The following is a 15,218-nucleotide window of genomic DNA, read 5'->3' as shown; positions in this document are numbered from 1 at the left end:
ACTCCAGATGTGTGTGCCCCTTTGTGCATCTGGCTAACGTGGGACCTGGGGAACCGAGCCTCGAACCGGGGTCCTTAGGCTTCACAGGCAAGCGCATAACCGCTAAGCCATCTCTCCAGCCCTAAAAAAAAGTTTTTTAAGAGGCAACATTTCGGGCTGCTTTTCTCTTTTTAAAATTTTAATTTATTTTCATTTTATTTATTTGAAAGAGAGAGAGAGAGAGAATAGGTGCGCAGGGCCTCCAGCCACTGTAAATGAACTCCAGATGCATGCGCCACCTTGTGCATCTGGCTTACATGGGTCCTGGGGAATTGAACAGGGGTCCTTTGGCTTTGCAGGCTAATGCTTTGACTGTTAAGCCATCTCTCCAGCCCTACATTATTTTAAAAAAATATTTTTGCTTATTTATATGAGAGCAAGAAAGAGTATGGGAGTGCCAAGGTCTCTTGCCATTGCAGATGAATTCCAGATACATGTACCACTTTATGCATCTGGCTTTACATGGGTCCTGGGGAATCAAATCTGGACAGTCAGGCTTTGCATGCAAACACCTTTAACTTCTGAGCTATCTCTCCAGGCCAGAAATACCTTTACTTTCTTTATTGCGTAAGACGTCAGAATTCTCTCTTTAAGTTATTAATTTTGCTGGGTGTGGTCTCAAACACCTTTAATCCAGTCACATGGGAGGCAGTAGGAGGATTGCCATGAGTTTGAGGCTACCCATAGTGAATTCCAGGTTAGCCTGGGCTAGACTAGCAAAACCCTACACTAAAAAAAAAAAAAAAAAAAAAAGCCCTAAGCTGAGCGTGGTGGCGCACGCCTTTAATCCCAGCATTTGGGAGGCAGACATGGGAGGATCGTTGTGAATTTGAGGCCACCCTGATACAACACAGTGAATTCCAGGTCAGCCTGGGCTAGAGTAAGACCCTGCCTCAAAAACAAACAAAAAAGGGCAAAAGTTATTAATAATTTCTTACATGTATTGTGTATTTTTTTAAGATTCTATTTTTATTTATTTATTTATGAGAAACAGAGAGGAAGAGACAGAATGGGCACACCAGAGCCTCTAGCCACTGCAAACAACCTCCAGATACATGCGCCACCATTTTGCATCTGGCTTACGCAGGACCAGGAGAATCGAACCTGGGTTCTTAGGCTTCATAGGCATGTGCCTTAACTACTAAGCCATCTCTCCAGCCCTATTGTGCATTTTTTAAAATGTGAATATGTCACAAATTTGCATGTCATTCTTGTGCAGAGACCATGTTAATCTTCTCTGTATCATTCCAATTTTAATATGTGTGCTGCCAAAGCAAGCACTATTATGTATTTTATTATTTTGTTTATTTGAATTTATTTGAGAGATAGAGATAATGGGAACACCAGGGCCTCCAGCTGCTGGAAATGAACTCCAGATGCATGTGCCACCTTGTGCATCTGGCTTATGTAAGTCTGGGAAATCAATCATAGGACCTTTGTTTTTGTAGGCAAGTACCTTCACTGCTGAGCCATCTCTCCAGCCCACTATTAAACATTTTTAATACTAGTGCTGATTTTTAAAATTGAGAACAGTAATACATGAACATATTGAAAATTGGTCATATTACCATTGAGTCATAATGTTATGTCCCCCCCCCCCCTTGCCCCTGCAGTGAAGTTTTCAGTAATTACTGGGATATGAATGTCCCACTCATTGTCTGGTGGGGACAGTGCCTTAGAGTACACCTTCCCATCCATTCTTTCCACCCCTCTAGATGTCAGATTCTCCGTGAACTTTCCTTGGGTAAGAGGACTCTCCCTTTCCTGGTCTATAGTGAGGTAGCTGCCCACGTAAGCCCAGTGCAGCTGTGTTGGGAAATGAATAAGCCCACATGTAATGAAGGTCAGGATGGACTTTCTTGTAGCCATCACACAATCATGCTGTTGACCTGACCTTTTGTGTAGATAGCTGATCTCGGCGTGGCTTCCTTCAAGACGTGGAGCAAACTGACCAATGAGGAGCACAACGAAGAGAGGAAGACGAGTGGCGTCTCCAAGAGCAAGGGCGGCACCCTGCACTACATGGCCCCTGAGCACCTGAGCAACATCAACACAAAGCCAACAGAGAAGTCGGACGTTTACAGCTTCGGCATAGTGCTCTGGGCAATATTTGCAAAGAAGGAGCCCTATGAGAGTAAGTCATCTGCCAAAGAGTATTTATTTGTAAAGCTTTTTTTCCCCTCAATTTTTATTAACATCTTCCATGATTATAAAAAGTATTCCATGGCAATACCCTCCCTCCCCCAACTTTCCCCTTTGAAATTCCATTCTCTGTTATATCCCTTCCTTAGTCTCTCTTTTATTTTGATGTCATGATTTTTTCCTCCTTTTTGTAAAGTAAGTTATTTATTTATTTATTTATTTATTTATTTATTTATTTATTTATGTATGTAAGAGAAAGAGCTGGGGGTGTGGGAATGGGCATGCTAGAGCCTCTAGCCACTGCAGATGAACTCTAGATGCATGTTACCATGTGCATCTGACTTACGTGGGTTCTGGCCAATCAAACCTAGGTCCGTAGGCTTTGCAGGCAAGTGCCTTAACCACTAAGCCATCTCTCTCGCACAAGCATAGGGTTTTAGTAATAATCAAAACTGTTTTAAACAACAGCCTTCAGAGAAATCAATTTAATATATTTGTATGCTTGCATAATTGCTTAATGGTACCACATCTGATTTACTCTGGCATTTTTTTCAGTAGGCATACATACACACACAAATATATGTGCACAAACATACATGCGGACATTGATACATGCACATGCACAGACAGACATGTGTACGTACATACATACATGGTAAAAAAACAGTTGGTGCCAGAAGATGTTTGTTGGATGAGTAGTCCAGGTGTAAGATCAGATCATGAGGTGAACAGGAGATGTTTGTTGGTGAGTAGTCCAGGTGTAAGATCAGATCATGAGGTGAACAGAAGACGTTTGTTGGTGAGTAGTCCAGGTGTAAGATCAGATCATGAGGTGAACAGAAGACATTTGTTGGTGAGTAGTCCAGGTGTAAGATCAGATCATGAGGTGAACAGGAGATGTTTGTTGGTGAGTAGTCCAGGTGTAAGATCAGATCATGAGGTGAACAGAGACGTTTGTTGGTGAGTAGTCCAGGTGTAAGATCAGATCATGAGGTGAACAGAAGACATTTGTTGGTGAGTAGTCCAGGTGTAAGATCAGATCATGAGGTGAACAGAAGACGTTTGTTGGTGAGTAGTCCAGGTGTAAGGGTCAGATCATGAGGTGAACAGAAGACGTTTGTTGGTGAGTAGTCCCGGTGTAAGATCAGATCATGAGGTGAACAGAAGACGTTTGTTGGTGAGTAGTCCCGGTGTAAGATCAGATCATGAGGTGAACAGAAGACGTTTGTTGGTGAGTAGTCCAGGTGTAAGATCAGATCATGAGGTGAACAGAAGACATTTGTTGGTGAGTAGTCCAGGTGTAAGATCAGATCATGAGGTGAACAGGAGATGTTTGTTGGTGAGTAGTCCAGGTGTAAGATCAGATCATGAGGTGAACAGAGACGTTTGTTGGTGAGTAGTCCAGGTGTAAGATCAGATCATGAGGTGAACAGAAGACATTTGTTGGTGAGTAGTCCAGGTGTAAGATCAGATCATGAGGTGAACAGAAGACGTTTGTTGGTGAGTAGTCCAGGTGTAAGGGTCAGATCATGAGGTGAACAGAAGACGTTTGTTGGTGAGTAGTCCCGGTGTAAGATCAGATCATGAGGTGAACAGAAGACGTTTGTTGGTGAGTAGTCCTGGTGTAAGATCAGATCATGAGGTGAACAGAAGACGTTTGTTGGTGAGTAGTCCCGGTGTAAGATCAGATCATGAGGTGAACAGAAGACATTTGTTGGTGAGTAGTCCAGGTGTAAGATCAGATCATGAGGTGAACAGGAGATGTTTGTTGGTGAGTAGTCCAGGTGTAAGATCAGATCATGAGGTGAACAGGAGATGTTTGTTGGATGAGTAGTCCAGGTATAAGATCAGATGATGAGGTGAACAGAGACATTTGTTGGTGAGTAGTCCAGGTGTAAGATCAGATCGTGAGGTGAACAGGAGATGTTTGTTGGTGAGTAGTCCAGGTGTAAGGATCAGATCGTGAGGTGAACAGGAGACGTTTCTTGGTGAGTAGTCCAGGTGTAAGATCAGATCATGAAGTGAACAGGAGACGTTTGTTGGTGAGTAGTCCAGGTGTAAGATCAGATCATGAGGTGAACAGAAAACGTTTGTTGGTGAGTAGTCCAGGTGTAAGGGTCAGATCATGAGGTGAACAGAAGACGTTTGTTGGTGAGTAGTCCAAGTATAAGGATCAGATCATGAGGTGAACAGGAGATGTTTGTTGGTGAGTAGTCCAGGTGTAAGATCAGATCATGTGGTGAACAGAATCCAGGGCTGGGAATTGCTGTCGAAGTCCAGAAGTCCTCCTAGAATGAGGACAGCCTTTCATATACAGAGAATGTGCTTCATATATATTCATTCACTGACTCCTTTTGAAAATTAATCCCCCCTGGGCTGGATAAATGGCTCAGTAGTTAAAGGCACTTGCTTGCAAAGTCCGCAAACCTGGCTTTTATTGCTCAGTACCCAAGTAAAGCCAGATCTACAAAGTTTTGTATGTTTGGAGTTCATGTCAATGTCAGGAGGCCCTGGCACTCATTCTTTTCTCCTTCTCTCTGTCTCTGTCTATCTGTCTCTTTCTCTCTTTCAAATGAATAAAAATATTTTTGATAATTTTTTTCCCATTGTTGACTATGGCAGTTTGGTCAGCACTGGGACTGTGATACTAAGTAAGCCATGTTCCCTGCAGGGGAACAGACAAGTGGGCAGTCACCCTTTGGTTTAAGGGTGAAGGGGTAGCTTTTCTCTGCATTCTCCCTGGCCTTTCATGGTTTAATGATCATCCCTTTGTCCTTGTCTCTTAAATGTCCATCCCTGGCTGTGGTCCACATGTCCACTTGCCTGTTAGAACCACCATATGTACCATCAAAACTCCAAAGCAACACCCCCACACAGGTTCATAAGTCTGGGAATATTCTGCCTTTAGGGCCCAGCTTCGTTTCTTTGTGTGTGTTCAGAAAATGTGGCATCACCACCTTCACTGAGCTGCCCACAGCTGCCTTAACATTAGCTCCCACATCCAGGATTCCAGAAACTATGCATGTGGAGGGTAGGAGTGGAGCTCAGTGGTACAGTGTATATGTAACGTGGATGGTACTGGCTTTGGTCCCCAGCACTGCCACTGCACCATATGTGTGTATGCACGCGTGCATGTGTGCACACGTGCATGACTCCATGATGAGTCTTATCTACTCTACATCCCCACCGGCCTATTCATCTCATTCCCTCTTTATTTCTGCTGAGGATCCTGTGTACTCGTCGGCACATGGCAGCCAAGATGATTCATTTCATGCACTTAAAACCCTTTGAAGACTTCTCTTGGCCTTCAGGATAAAGTTTAGGTTCCTCAGTATGTCCCTTAAGGCCCTGTCTGGTCCTCCCTTTGCTTCTTGCCAGCCCTTTGTCAGTGTGCCCACTTAGACCAAGCTCCTCTTTTCTGGCAGGCATCATGATTTCTGTCCTTTCCAACCTGTTGACTTCCTGATTGCCTGGAATCCTCCCCAGTCCTCCTTTCCTGGTCTTTATCTGGGTGTCTGCTGGTTGTCTTTTCTGGACTCAATAACCTTCTCAGACCTATTCTGGACATGATTGTGTTACCAGAACCCCATATACTTGCTTCTCGAATATCACTCTATATTTTTATTATTATTTTATTTTTATTATTATTTTAAGATTTTGTTTTTATTTATTACAGACAGAGAGAGAGAGAGTGAAAATGGGCACGCCAGGGTCTCTAGCCACTGCATACAAACTCCAGACACATGCGCCACCATGTGCGTCTGGCTTATGTGGGACCTGAAGAATTGAACTGGGGTCCTTAGGCTTCGTAGGCATGCGCCTTAACCACTAAGCCATCTTTCCAGCCCTATTACTATTGTTTTTTGAAGTAGGGTCTTGCTCTAGCCCAAGCCAACCTGTACTTCACTATGTAGTATCGAAGTAGCCTCAAACTCTTATCTTTACCTCCTGAGTGCTGCTCTTAACGGCCTGCACCACCATGCACAGCTTTAATCTATGTTTTAATCACACTCACTACACTGAGTCCTAAAGGCTAGGCCATGCTGTATTGCCTTCTTAACAAAACCTGGAGAATGCCATTGGCTTTACCCCACAGTCTCTGTTTGATGAACAAGCAGTCTTGTCTAGAATTTTGTTTCATTTATCCGAAAAGTTTGATATCTCTGCAGTATACTATATCAGTTCCCTCTGACAAGGCTGTTCCTCCCTATGAAGTGACATAGCCCTGCTGAAGGTGTGCCCTAGACGGCGCTGCACTGCAGTGAGACAGCCCTGCTGAAGGTGTGCCCTAGACAGCGTTGCACTGCAGTGAGAAGCCCTGCTGAAGGTGTGCCCTAGACGGCATTGCACTGCAGTGATACAGCCCTGCTGAAGGTGTGCCCTAGACAGCGTTGCACTGCAGTGAGAAGCCCTGCTGAAGGTGTGCCCTAGGCAGCGTTGTACTGCAGTGAGACAACCCTGCTGAAGGTGTGCCCTAGACAGCATTGTACTGCAGTGAGACAGCCCTGCTGAAGGTGTGCCCTAGATGGCGTTGCACTGCAGTGAGACAGCCCTGCTGAAGGTGTGCCCTAGACAGCGTTGTACTGCAGTGAGAAGCCCTGCTGAAGGTGTGCCCTAGACGGCATTGTACTGCAGTGAGAAGCCCTGCTGAAAGTGTGCCCTAGACAGCATTGCACTGCAGTGAGAAGCCCTGCTGAAGGTGTGCCCTAGGCAGCGTTGTACTGCAGTGAGACAACCCTGCTGAAGGTGTGCCCTAGACGGCATTGTACTGCAGTGAGACAGCCCTGCTGAAGGTGTGCCCTAGATGGCGTTGCACTGCAGTGAGACAGCCCTGCTGAAGGTGTGCCCTAGACAGCGTTGTACTGCAGTGAGAAGCCCTGCTGAAGGTGTGCCCTAGACGGCATTGTACTGCAGTGAGACAGCCCTGCTGAAGGTGTGCCCTAGACAGCGTTGCACTGCAGTGAGAAGCCCTGCTGAAGGTGTGCCCTAGACGGCATTGTACTGCAGTGAGAAGCCCTGCTGAAGGTGTGCCCTAGACAGCGTTGCACTGCAGTGAGAAGCCCTGCTGAAGGTGTGCCCTAGGCAGCGTTGTACTGCAGTGAGACAACCCTGCTGAAGGTGTGCCCTAGACGGCATTGTACTGCAGTGAGACAGCCCTGCTGAAGGTGTGCCCTAGATGGCGTTGCACTGCAGTGAGACAGCCCTGCTGAAGGTGTGCCCTAGACAGCGTTGTACTGCAGTGAGAAGCCCTGCTGAAGGTGTGCCCTAGACGGCATTGTACTGCAGTGAGACAGCCCTGCTGAAGGTGTGCCCTAGACGGCGCTGCACTGCAGTGAGACAGCCCTGCTGAAGGTGTGCCCTAGACGGCATTGTACTGCAGTGAGACAGCCCTGCTGAAGGTGTGCCCTAGACAGCGCTGCACTGCAGTGAGACAGCCCTGCTGAAGGTGTGCCCTAGACGGCGCTGCACTGCAGTGAGACAGCCCTGCTGAAGGTGTGCCCTAGACGGCGCTGCACTGCAGTGAGACAGCCCTGCTGAAGGTGTGCCCTAGACGGCGCTGCACTGCAGTGAGACAGCCCTGCTGAAGGTGTGCCCTGGAAGGCATTGCACTGCAGTGAGACAGCCCTGTAGAAGGTGTTCCCTAGACTGCGTTGCACTGCAGTGAGAAGCCCTGCTGAAGGTGTGCCCTAGACGGCGTTGCACTGCAGTGAGACAGCCCTGCTGAAGGTGTGCCCTAGACATTGATGCCCTAAATTGAGACAGCCCTGCTGAAGGTGTGCCCTAGGCAGGGATGCATTGGCAGGATTGTCATGGTCTTGTTGTCTTTCTGCTTGAGCTCCTCCTTGCTTTGCAGATGCCATCTGTGCAAAGCAGCTCTTGCTCTGTATAACATTGGGAAACAGGCCCAACATGGAAGACATCATTGAGTACTGCCCCCAGGAAATCATCCACCTCATGGAGCAGTGCTGGCAGGCGAACCCAGAAGACAGGCCGACATTTCCTGGTGAGAGCGTCTTGTGTGCTCTAGAGTCTGGTGCTACTTCTGAGTAGGCTGATGTCCCTGGGATAGTTCCTTTCAGTGTTGCTGTGACAGAATACCTGACAGAAACAACCTAAGCAAGGAAAAGGTTGTTCTGGCTCACAGTTTGGAGGCACAGTCCATCATGGCAGGCAGACGTGGTGGCAGGAGCATGAGGCAGCTGGTGACATTGCTTCTGCAGTCAGGGAGCACAGCGAGAATGGCTGTTGTTCAGTTGTCTTCTGTTCTTACATTTCAGGAGCCTAGCCCATGGGATGGATCTGCCCACTCTCTGGGTGGGTCTTTTCTGTTAATTTAAACCATTCTGGAAAATCCCCCTCAAAGCCAAACACAGAGGTGTGTTTCTGTAGTGATTCTCCATGTAGTCAGGTTGAATATGAGTATCAGCATTGACATTAAGGAATGTGGTCAGAGTGGTAGAGCAGAGTTCCACCTCATGTGGCGTTCACACCACTTTCCAGACTGTGAGTAGGTAGATCAGTGGAAGGTGCCAGTCTTCCTACATTACGGGTTTCCAGCCACCTTTCCCCATCACAGGGTGTCGTCCATCCTTCCCACAGAGTCCAGTGGTGTCCTACCCTCTTCTGTGTAGCTTTTGTTGGGTCACCTTACTTCTCTCACACTCAGTGATTTGGAATTTAAGATGCTATTTTAATGCGTTGATCTCTGATTAAGCTTAAGTGATTGAGAGGTAATACGCTGCAGGTACTTTAGTATTTTTTTAAGTAATACTTCATTTATTTATTTATTTGAGAGAGAAAGAAAGGGGCAGATAGAGAGAATGGGTGCACTAGGACCTCTAGCCACTGCTAACAAACTACAGATGTATGTGCCACCTTGTGCATCTTGCTTATGTGGGTACTGGGGGATTGAACCTGGGTCCGTAGGCTTCAAAGGCAAGTGCCTTAACCACTAAGCCATCTCTCCAGCCCTTGTATGGTTTTTTAATAAGAAATTTATAGAACTGTTTTTTCATAGGCATTGAAGAAAAGTTTAGGCCTTTTTATGTAAGGCACCTTGAAGAAAATATAGAGGAGGATGTTGAGCATTTAAAGGTAAGTGATACAATAAGTGTTTAACAAAATATCAACCAAATCATGAGGACCCTGTGCTCATGTGCAGCTCACTGCATTAGGAACCTGTGCTCACATGTAGCTCAGAGCATGAGGAACCTGACCTAACATGGTAAGCGTCTAGCTTCATTATTTCATATGTGTATATCCCCTTTTCCTCATTGCTCCTGCCACCCTGGTATAAAGCTAGTTGACCATATATGGGACATTTATTTTTAGTTTCTCTTTTCTATTCCTTGTGTGTATTTATTTTTATGCCAATGTCTACTTTGGTTACAGTATTTGTTTATGTATTTATTTGTAAGATCATCTTAGCAATTTGGAAAAAAGTTTCATTTTTGTGAAAATGTATACTACCTTCTATGAAATGTCTACCTTCTGAAAAGATCTGTTCTCATAATAATATTTTTCTGGAAGCCGGGCGTGGTGGTGCATGCCTTTAATCCCAGCACCCAGGAGGCAGAGGTAGGAGGATTGCCTCGAGTTTGAGGCCACCCTGAGATTACATAGTAAGTTCCAGGTCAGCCTGAGCTACAGTGAGACCCTACCTTGAAACCACCCCCTCCCTAAAGAAATAATAATAATTTTCTGGGAGTGAATATTTTCTTGTGAATACTGAAATGTATATGTCTGTTAACTGTAGAGAGAGTATCCAGATCAAAATACTGTTTTGAAGAGAATGCAGTCTCTCCAACAAGATTGTGTGGCATTACCACCAAGCAGGTCAAATTCAGGTAACTTACTCTCTGGATAAAATCTGTTTATTCATTTGCTTTATCATTTATTTCCTGTTATCTCTCTAATGCTACTGAGAGCTGCATGGGAACCAGAAGGGAGTGTAAAATTGAATGTCTGCCTTAAGGGAATTTATGACATATGCTGGAAGCCATTTAAAAACCTTGGAAATGCTAAGTAACAGTGAACTCACCAAAAACAGTGTCTAGCCACAAGAGGCCTGCCTTCATAGGAAAAAAGTGATGGTTCAGTGACACCTGGACCCACGTGGACACAAAGGTCTTGAGGTCAGGGCATGGCAGAGAGGATGCTTCACCGTGCAGCAGTCATCTTCTCGTTGTTAGAGCAAAACACCAACCAGAAGAGCAGCTTACAGAAAGAAAGGGTTTATTTGGGGCGCACAGTTTCATCTTGGTGGGGAAGCATAGCAGGAGCAGCCAGCTGGGTATCACATCTCCTTATGGATTAACAGGCAGGAAGGAGAGTGGGAGTGAGCTGGCCAGCACTGGCAAGTGGGGCTGGGTTATAAAATTCCCAAAGCCTGTTCCAAGTGACACACCTGCTCCAGGTAGGTTCTGCCGTCTAAAGGCTCCACCCGCTGGGGATTAATCCCAAACACATGAGGGACTTTTCACCCTCAAACCACCACACACAAGAACACAGTTTTCATTCTGACAGAAGGGAAGGAGGACACTCAAACCACATCTGGCACTCAAACCTCATCAAGCCCTAAGAGTAATGACCCTCTGCTCCACAGAGCTGGTTTTGAGACTGGTCTCACTGCTGACCTGGAACTCACTCTAGTCCAGGCCTCAAACTCAAGGCTCTCCATGTGCCTCAGCCTCCTGAGTGCTGAGATTAAAGGTGTGTGCTACCACACTCAGCTCCCACAGAGCTTTGTTTCATTTTGGTTTGGTTTGGTTTTTCTTTTTTTTTTTTATAATTTTTTTAAAAAATTTATTTATTTATTTGAGAGCGACAGACACAGAGAGAAAGACCGATAGAGGAAGAGAGAGAGAATGGGCGCGCCAGAGCTTCCAGCCTCTGCAAACGAACTCCAGACGCGTGCGCCCCCTTGTGCATCTGGCTAACGTGGGACCTGGGGAACCGAGCCTCGAACCGGGGTCCTTAGGCTTCACAGGCAAGCGCTTAACCGCTAAGCCATCTCTCCAGCCTTTTTTTTTTAAATATTTTTTTAATTTATTTATTTGAGAGGGAGAAAGAAGGTGAGAATGGGCACTCCAGGGCCTCCAGCCACTGCAAACAAACTCCAGGCACATGCGCCACTCTGTGCATCTGGCTTACATGGGTATTGGGGTGTTGAACCTGGGTCCTTAGGCTTTGTAGGCAAGTGCCTTAACCACTAAGCCATCTCACCTGCATTTTTGGGTGGGGGGGTAGGGTCTCCCTCTATCCCAGGCTGACCTGGAATTAACTATGTAGTCTCAGGCTGGCCTTGAACTCACTGTGGTCCTACCTCTGCCTCCCTAGTGCTGGGATTAAAGGCATGTGCCAACACACCCGTCTTCCCCACAGAGCTTTTAAAGAATGAAGGAACATGAACGATGAGTATAGGACATAGTGAGGTGTGAGAGTGGCCTTCTCAGCTCTAATACCTGCATATAGGACATAGCTGCCTCTGTTCTTATGTCCCCAACTGGTTCCAAGGTGTGAGAGAGTCCTTCGCTGCTCTAACACAGGTCTCCTTGGTTGCTTGTTAAAATCTCCCTTGTACTCTCTCTCCAGCCAGGGCCTTCAGCTGGCCATGTAGTAACCTTGTGGGAAGAGATGCTTCCCACTGTTCTTCGCACTTTCAGCATGTTACTCCAGAACACGTTCATGCTGGTGCTCAAGTTGTTTGACTTTTTTTTTTATGAGAGAGAATTAGTGCACCAGGGCCTCAGCCACTGCAATCGAACTCCAGACAGACCCATGTGCCACCTTGTGTGCATGTGCAACTTTGCACATATGTCACCTTGTGTATCTGACTTTATGCAATCTGGAGAGTTGAACATGGTCCTTGGGCTTCACAGGCAAGCGCCTTAACCACTAAGCCATCTCTCCAGCCCTTGTTAGACTTTTGAATGTTTCATGAAATCCATGTTGGTCATTTCTTCTCTATTGCAGAACAGCCTGGTTCACTGCACAGTTCCCAGGGATTTCTGATGGGGCCCGTGGAGGAGTCATGGTTTTCCTTCTCCCCGGACACCCCAGCAGACGGTGATGAGATCAGTGTGCAGGATAAACTCCAAGAGGAAGCCAGCTACCATGCATTTGGCAGGTTCACTGTGAAGCAGACGAAGCAGCAGCCCAGACAGAACGTGGTTTGTAGCAGAGAAGAAGAGAGGAGACGAAGGGTCTCCCATGACCCCTTTGCACAGCACAGACCTGAGAATGTCCAAAGCACAGTGAAAGGCCTTGCCAGTCCCGGTACAACCAGCAATGGGAACACAGTACCCCAGGTGATGGGGCTGACCAGCCACACACAGATGTCTTATTGGAACGATGGCTTGTTTAACTCACATGGGTTTGGAACAAGTCCACTGGATCCAGGAGCAGCAAGTGGAGGCATTTGGTGTGGCCCAAACCCAAGCCATATTCAGAGTTTATATAAAACTCCAGTGCCCGAGACCAACCTACTGGGAAGCGCACCCACCATTCCATTCAGCTCCTTGTCACCACCAGGTCAGTGAATCCTTAATACTTCAATAGCCATCATCATATCCTTTTACAGTGTTTCTGAGCTGGAAAAGATGGTCCAGCATTTAAACACACTTGCTTGGAAAACCTGATGTACTGGGTTTGATTTTCCAGTACCCAAGGTAAATCCAGATGCATAAGGTGGTGCATGTATCTATAGTTTGTTTGTAGTGGCAGGAGGCCCTGGCACTCATATTCATAGTCATTTTTTTTTTCTCTCTGTACTTGCAAATAAGTTATTAAAAAAAAAACAGCCTGGCATGATGGTGCACTCGGGAGGCAGAGGTAGGAGGATCACCATGAGTTCGAGGCCACTCTGAGACTCCATAGTGAATTCCAGGTTAGCCTGGTCTAGAGTGAGACCCTACTTTGAAAAACCAAAATAAATAAATAAATGTAAATAAATAAATAAACAGCCAGACATGATGGTGCATGCTTTTAATCCCAGCACTCAGGAGGCAGAGGTAGGAGAATTACCGTGAGTTCAAAGGCCACTCTGAGACTACACGATGAGTTCCAGGTCATCCTTGGCTTGAGCGAGACTCCATCTCAAAAAATTAATAAATACAGTCACTAGGTTGGTGGTAGGGCAAGTTGTTCGGACTCATCAATTTCTAGACACAGCTTGCTAACTTAAATGGCCTCTGTAGGACCGCTCTGTCTGGGACTATTCCAGTTGGCCTAGGACTCATCACAGATGCTGCCCTGCAAATGTGGGTTTATAGGGCCTTGTAAGTGCTAGGCTTCACCATTCTAACCGGCATTCCTTGAGTGATCCTATGACACTCAGCCTCTTGGATAAATACAAGATACTTGCAGTTTTTTTTAGGGTCTCACTGTAGCCCAGGCTGACCTGAAATTTATTCTGTATTCTCAGGGTAGTCTCAAACGAATCCTCCTACCTCAGCCTCCCAAGTGCTGGGATTAAGTGTGAGCTACCACACCTGGCTTTTTATACTCTGGTTTTCTTATGGTAAGAAATATGTCTTAGGGGCTGGAGAGATAGCTTAGAGGTTAAGCTCTTGCCTGTGAAGCCTAAGAACCACCATTGGAGGCTCGATTCCCCATTACCCACGTAAGCTAGATGCACAGGTGGCACATGCAACTGGAGTTCATTTGCAGTGACTGGAGGCCCTGGTGTGCCATTCTCTCTCTCTCTCTCTCTCTCTCTGTCTCTCTGTCAATCTCAAATAAGTAATAAAATTAAAAAAGCCAGGCGTCGTGACACATGCCTTTAATCCCAGCACTCGGAAGGCGGAGGTAGGAGGATTGCTGTGAGTTCGAGGCTGCCCTGAGACTCCATAGTGAATTCCAGGTCAGCCTGGACTAGAGTGACACCCTTCCTTGAAAAACCAAAAAAAAATTTTTTTAAAAGAAATATGTCTTGGATATTTCTACTTTTGTTTAGACCACAAACAACTACTACTTGTTATGAAATATTTTTTTCAGTTTCCATTACTATCTATGAAGCCCAAGCTAGCTGATAGCATTACTGTAGCAGAAGTGACTTAATATACAGCATTGCTACCAAACAGTACTTACCGCCTTAACATCATCTACTAGCAATACCTATAACTGTGTTCTGGGATCTTAGCATGGACAGAGGAAGCTTGAGAACCATTAGCATGTTCTCAAAGAGGAGTGTAACTCAGTGGTACAGTGCTTGTCTCGCATGCATGAGGCCCTATGTGTAGTGCTCAGAACAAAAGCAACAACAACAAAAAAAACATTTTCTTTGAAAATGGCTTATTCTTCAAAACATTGTACATTATAAGATCTATGGAAAGCACAGTATTGGGTTCAGTATTCAGGAAATCTAGTCACACATAATGTATAGGGAGATGCCTTTTAGTTTCCTTTGTGTTTGCAGCCAAAATGTTCCATGTCACCATGTCATTTATTCATTAGTGATCAATTTAGAGAAAGTTTCTGGACTATTTCAGGTAGCTGGAGAGATGTAATGTGAAGGAGCAGCCTGAAGACCCTTCCCTTAGATTGGGGTGGGTGGAAGGCTGATCATGAGTCAGTATTAATGTGTCATTCTGTGGTCCTTTCTTCAGATGAATAACCCAGGCTTCCTAGGAGTCCTTAGTCTCCCTACGAGCTCTGGTTCTGCCCATGGCATAGAGGGCTCCATCCCTAAAGGGACTAAAGTCGTGCTCAGTGGTAGCTGGAAGATGTCTGTCAGTAATGGGACTACTATATTTGATCCCCCAAAGCACTGAGTTAGTAACTCATTATAAATTTAACTGATGTTTCTGCTTACCTTTATGATCATCACTTGGACCTAACTGTACCAGGGCATGTCTACCAGTAAGGGAATAAGGAGAGTCGCTATTTCTGCATTGTAATGAAATGTGAGATGCTCTGAGGACCTGCCTGTGCTGCTTCGAGGGTGATTAAGAAAGAACCGCTCATGTGGTTGAGAGTTCTGAGAACCAAGTTCAGTCCTGTTGTTGGCAGGGCCTATCTGTGGTACTCTGGGCAAG

General features: G+C 45.8%; 1 protein-coding gene and 1 non-coding gene across 7 annotated transcripts in view; one reads left to right on the top strand and one right to left on the bottom strand.

The window, feature by feature from the left end:
• Positions 1-15,218, top strand: part of Ripk1 (receptor interacting serine/threonine kinase 1) — a 43,809-nt gene that overhangs the window by 21,869 nt on the left and 6,722 nt on the right. For all 6 annotated transcript variants that reach the window (XM_045136535.1, XM_045136540.1, XM_045136539.1 and 3 more), the window contains 5 exons: positions 1,945-2,173; positions 8,036-8,185; positions 9,200-9,276; positions 9,938-10,028; positions 12,157-12,714. In XM_045136535.1, the coding sequence (XP_044992470.1) occupies positions 1,945-2,173; positions 8,036-8,185; positions 9,200-9,276; positions 9,938-10,028; positions 12,157-12,714 (1,105 nt within the window). The remainder of the gene's footprint in view (positions 1-1,944; positions 2,174-8,035; positions 8,186-9,199; positions 9,277-9,937; positions 10,029-12,156; positions 12,715-15,218) is intronic.
• Positions 1,214-1,320, bottom strand: LOC123455635. The gene has a single exon (XR_006634024.1). It is a non-coding gene; the product is annotated as a U6 spliceosomal RNA (small nuclear RNA).

The sequence above is a fragment of the Jaculus jaculus genome, chromosome 17 (genome assembly GCF_020740685.1).
Source record: "Jaculus jaculus isolate mJacJac1 chromosome 17, mJacJac1.mat.Y.cur, whole genome shotgun sequence".
NCBI lineage: Eukaryota > Metazoa > Chordata > Mammalia > Rodentia > Dipodidae > Jaculus > Jaculus jaculus.
The sequence above is the reverse complement of the archived record's forward strand: the minus strand, read 5'-3'. Positions and strand labels throughout refer to the sequence as shown.